The sequence below is a fragment of the Eremomyces bilateralis genome (assembly GCF_010015585.1).
Source record: "Eremomyces bilateralis CBS 781.70 unplaced genomic scaffold P152scaffold_9, whole genome shotgun sequence".
NCBI lineage: Eukaryota > Fungi > Ascomycota > Dothideomycetes > Eremomycetales > Eremomycetaceae > Eremomyces > Eremomyces bilateralis.
The window spans coordinates 122,436-126,880 of record NW_022985075.1 but is presented as its reverse complement, the minus strand read 5'-3'; the positions used below and the strand labels follow the sequence as shown (position 1 = coordinate 126,880).

Below are 4,445 nucleotides of genomic sequence, written 5' to 3'. Positions count from 1 at the left end.
GTCACTCGGTACGACAGGAGACCCTGCAAAGAGCTTGGGAACATTCTTAGACGCCTCTAGATTGTTAGGGAGACGTCTCTACCTCCTGCTTCCAGCGTACAAGGTAGCAGGTCGGCGCTGCCTTTTGCTGTAGCAACTCCGACCGCTTTCCCGCTCATCTATCTCCGGCCGCCGGGCCCGTGTCGCGGAAAACACCGTCATCGTGGCTGCCGCAGTCGCTCATCCGACCCTTATGCATCCTGGGCCGGATCAATTGGGCGGCACAGCGCAATCGAGTTTCGCCTCTCGGCGGCCGAATGCTTCCAGCCTCCCGAACTTCGAACTACCCACGCCTCACATGTCGAGCAGCCAGAAGTTTCAATATTCGAATTCGCAGGCGCAAGGGGTCCCACCGGTGTCGAGTGTAGGGAACCTTCTGACTCCTCCAAGCACCGTCCAAGGGGATGGTTTGAGCCCCGCATCTGGCGTTGCGACGACCGGCTCAACAACAACACACGGCATACAGCAGACATATGCGCAAAATGGCTATGTATGGCCACAGTCGGGACAAGGAGCATCGCACCAATACACATATTCGCCAGCGTCAGCGCACAACTTCGGCCGTCCCATGGCATTCCCCCCTTCGATGCATTCCATGGTGCGCGGCAACGCACCCAATTCCGCCGATTCAGCACCGGGATATGAGGTTAACCCTCCACAATTTCCCGGATCCACGAATATCACGACCTCTTCCAGCATGACCACTATGGGACCCCAACAACCAGTAATGGCAGTTTCCATGGCACGGCCACATTCCCCACAAGTAGCGCCGCATCAGTCGCCCCAACAGTCGCAGGGCGAGTTCCACACCCCTCGTCTCCCTCCAACACCAACCTACTATCCCCCCAACTCCGCGCCACCTCAATATGCCTACTCCACTGGACCGCCTCCCTCGCAGCAAAGCCCTCTTTCCAACGGACCACGAATGTCACCCGTTTCAGCTGCGCATATGCCTACAATGTCGACCCCGACCGGCCAACCCCACCACACCTACCAGCGGCCGTATGGTTACCCTCTTCCTCCAGGACCTGTCCTCAGCAACATCCAGAACCCGCAAGCAGGACCTACTATTATTGGCGGGTTTCCTCCGGGGATGATGGCTCCGCCATATAATTCCGGGCACGCCGCGACCATGCAGCACATGTATGGAGCGCACCACCACGCCCCGGTCTCGGCGCCGGTGAACGATCGACCGTTCAAGTGCGATCAGTGCCCTCAGAGCTTCAACAGGAACCACGATTTGAAACGCCATAAGCGAATTCATCTGGCTGTCAAGCCGTTCCCGTGTACAGATTGTGACAAGAGCTTTTCAAGGAAGGATGCGTTGAAGGTGAGTTAATGAGCCTGATGACAAGGATCGCGACATAGGGCATCCGTTGCTAATACACATCGAACAGAGACATATTCTTGTGAAAGGATGCGGAAAGCCGGTCCCCGACGGCGAGAAGAAAGATCCCTCCAGCGATCCACACATCTCCAAAACGAAGACGGAGAAATAGGCCGGTGCCGTGATAATCGATCCGATGGACAAATCGATTTTTGCTCCTTCGCTTCATTTAGCGACTGTATTATATATCTAGGCGCTGCTAGGTGCCAACCATCACCGGAAAATAATGTGTATGTTGGAATGGGTTGGATCTTGGCTCGGAGTCACTGGATATCTTTGGCCTCATGGTTCTATGCTTGGAAGATTTGGGTCGATGTTTTATGGGTGCTCGTGGTTTGATTTGGCTTGCGTTTCTGGGTTTTATCATCTCGGCTTGGATTGGAATCATGCGACGGATACCACTTTTGCGATTGTCACAATGGGACGCCCCTGGACTTCTTTTGCATCTGTTTTATAACAGAGTGTCAGTTCACCGGCTCTTCAATGTTGCATTTCTCTGATTATGGCACTCTTGGTTTCTATCGGACGTCATCCTATAGTTTTACCTAGGGTTGGCAGATTCCTTGTTCTTTGATGCAATTTCCCCATCATACTTCTTACGTTCTGCATGTTTCCCCTGTATGAACAGTAGCAGACTTCTAGTTTCAGGAGCGGAGATTGTCAGCTGATGGACGAAGCTTCGTCCACTGGCTTTGGGAAAGGGGGAAAATCTAACGAATTAGGCATGCTTCGAGCTCAACGGAATTAAATATCTATATTGCTCTTTCTATCTATAGAGACTCGCATGCTCATTACTACGGAGGACATTGGTAATCAATGGCTCTGGTTACTACCTGACACTGCTCATAAAAGCGACTTTCGACGCCTAGACGGAAACTGTTTTGGGACTTCAATGCCTACACAAAGATTCCCTCCTGCTACTCTTTGGATGGGGAGCTAGATTGTAAACAGAAATGATTCATGCAAATTGGTTAAGTCTGTTAGTCCCTTATGGTATTTGCATACCGATTCCTTACAATGCCAAGCATATAAGACTTCATCTTGATACACATTAGTTGCAGCACTCACCAAAGGGAACACAACCCAAACCACGATACTGCAGCAGTCCTTGTGAAATCGTGTGCTGTTCTCCCTTGCTTGTACTACGCCCATCTCGCCTCTTGGGAACCAATCCATGCACCTCCCACTGAAAGAAGCCAATTCTCCTCTCCCACCGCACCACCACAAATCAAAGATCTGCACGACTGAACCGTCCTGTTCCCAGCCATCCATTTGGGCTGCCGAGTCTGATTTCTGGGCGGTCCCTTTGTTCCGGGATAGCGGCAGTCAGAACCATGGTGTCCTATACTGTGGTCCGGATGCTGGGATAGTTTTCTGCGGTGTCTATCCGATCGAGTTGTATGGGACGGAGTTGCATCTGGCTACTGTATGGGAGTGTGCAGAACCGCAGATCGGTGGAGTTCATGCCTGTGGGGAAGAGGACCTGGGTGGCGGCGCCCAATTAGTGCGTTCAAACTTCAAGCGTTATTAATGCGTTATGTTAAATCAAGAAAGTTGAGAGTCGATCACCACCTATCCTTGAACTAGGGACGGAAGGGAGCTGCACCAGGATCGGATGATGCGATCATGCGATCGCCGACAGGTAGGAAGGGTGTGCTTTGGCTGACATAATCGGCCCACTCTCCAGCCTGAGCTTCACTTTCCAAGTTTAAACCGACAACCATCGTTGCCTGAAATAATACCATTGCTCTTGTTGGGTCTGAACGCGCTCAGTTTGATGTTCCTTTGCCTTTCACAGGTATTAGCTTCGTATCCATGATAACTTTGAGAATTACTATGTTCGCTGGTCGCGGTTCGATCGACCACAGCCAATTCAGGTTGCCATGGTCTGAGAGAGCAGCGCTGTTGGGTTGATGGGACAATCCTCCAAGTAGTACGCTGGTTTGTGAACGTTGCCAAATAATTTGACTGTCTTAAAGTACTTAGTTCTCGATGTATTGCCTGCTCGGCCGGTCAGAGCGGATACATGGTCTGACAGTTGTCCCGTCTAGATGTGCTTCATCATTACCATCACTGACTGACATGTGGAAGACCTGTGCAGAAATGTAAGCCATCGGAAGTTGAATGTCAACTCTACCAATCCAGACTGAGTGAATTTCTTATCGATAATCTTGTGGAAAGAAGCCGTGGTGCAAACTGATGGTCTTTAAGTGCAGACATGCCTCTGAAGCTGCCTGGTGGCGTTCATTCCAATCATCTCAGCTCGCCTTCACTGCATTCCTTCACCCAATTCTGGCAATCAAAACAACCCTCCCTTTTCTTATTTTTGATCTCTTTCTCAGTTTAGTGCGTTGCCAATTCACTTCGGCACTAGACTACTGTTTATGGTGTGGCCCACTATCTTGTTCACGCTTCCGTTCGCTCTGCTCTTTCTGGACTTCACGATCCTTGTGCCCTCTGACCATTTCCATGCACCCACAATCACCTCCTCTCACGATACGTGACTGATCTCCAGCAATTGGTCGATTATCAAGCTTTATTTGCGGCTTCTTTTCCAATTGGCTTCTTGATACAATTTTTGAGTTTGTGGGCCGTTCAGACCTATCTCGGATGCCTCACATCTCATTGAACCTCCAAAACACCTTGGACTTTGGACTGGGTTTCTTCTGCACCATATCCCCCATATCCTAATCGCCCAAGGCTTGGCCTATTGAGTGTCCACAAGCTCTTTCTGACTCAAAATCGATCCAATATCAATTCGACAATGTCAGGGTTTTGCACCTCCTAATCCTCACTAGCATCTTGCAACAACCAGGTAGCTCTTCACTCTTTTGTCATGTCACCCACCTGTCACAAGTTTTAATTTTGTTATGTTCGAATTCTAGGCCGCAAACGCGTCGTCAAGCTCTGATCAGAAGCATGGCACACTTGGGACCTCAAATCCAATCTTCTTCCGGTCGGCGCCCACTGGAAGACGCGCCTCATCGAGCAAATTTAGCTGCACCACCTCGATCGGCAA

The 4,445-nt window shown here is 50.5% G+C and overlaps 1 protein-coding gene across 1 annotated transcript; it reads left to right on the top strand.

Annotated features, from left to right (window-relative positions):
• Positions 1-232: 232 nt before the first annotated feature.
• Positions 233-1,538, top strand: P152DRAFT_449216 (uncharacterized protein; the record flags this gene model as incomplete). The annotated part of the gene is made up of 2 exons (XM_033678097.1): positions 233-1,369; positions 1,437-1,538. The coding sequence occupies 2 exons, from the start codon at positions 233-235 to the stop codon at positions 1,536-1,538; spliced, it is 1,239 nt and encodes a 412-aa protein (XP_033534108.1).
• Positions 1,539-4,445: the final 2,907 nt, after the last annotated feature.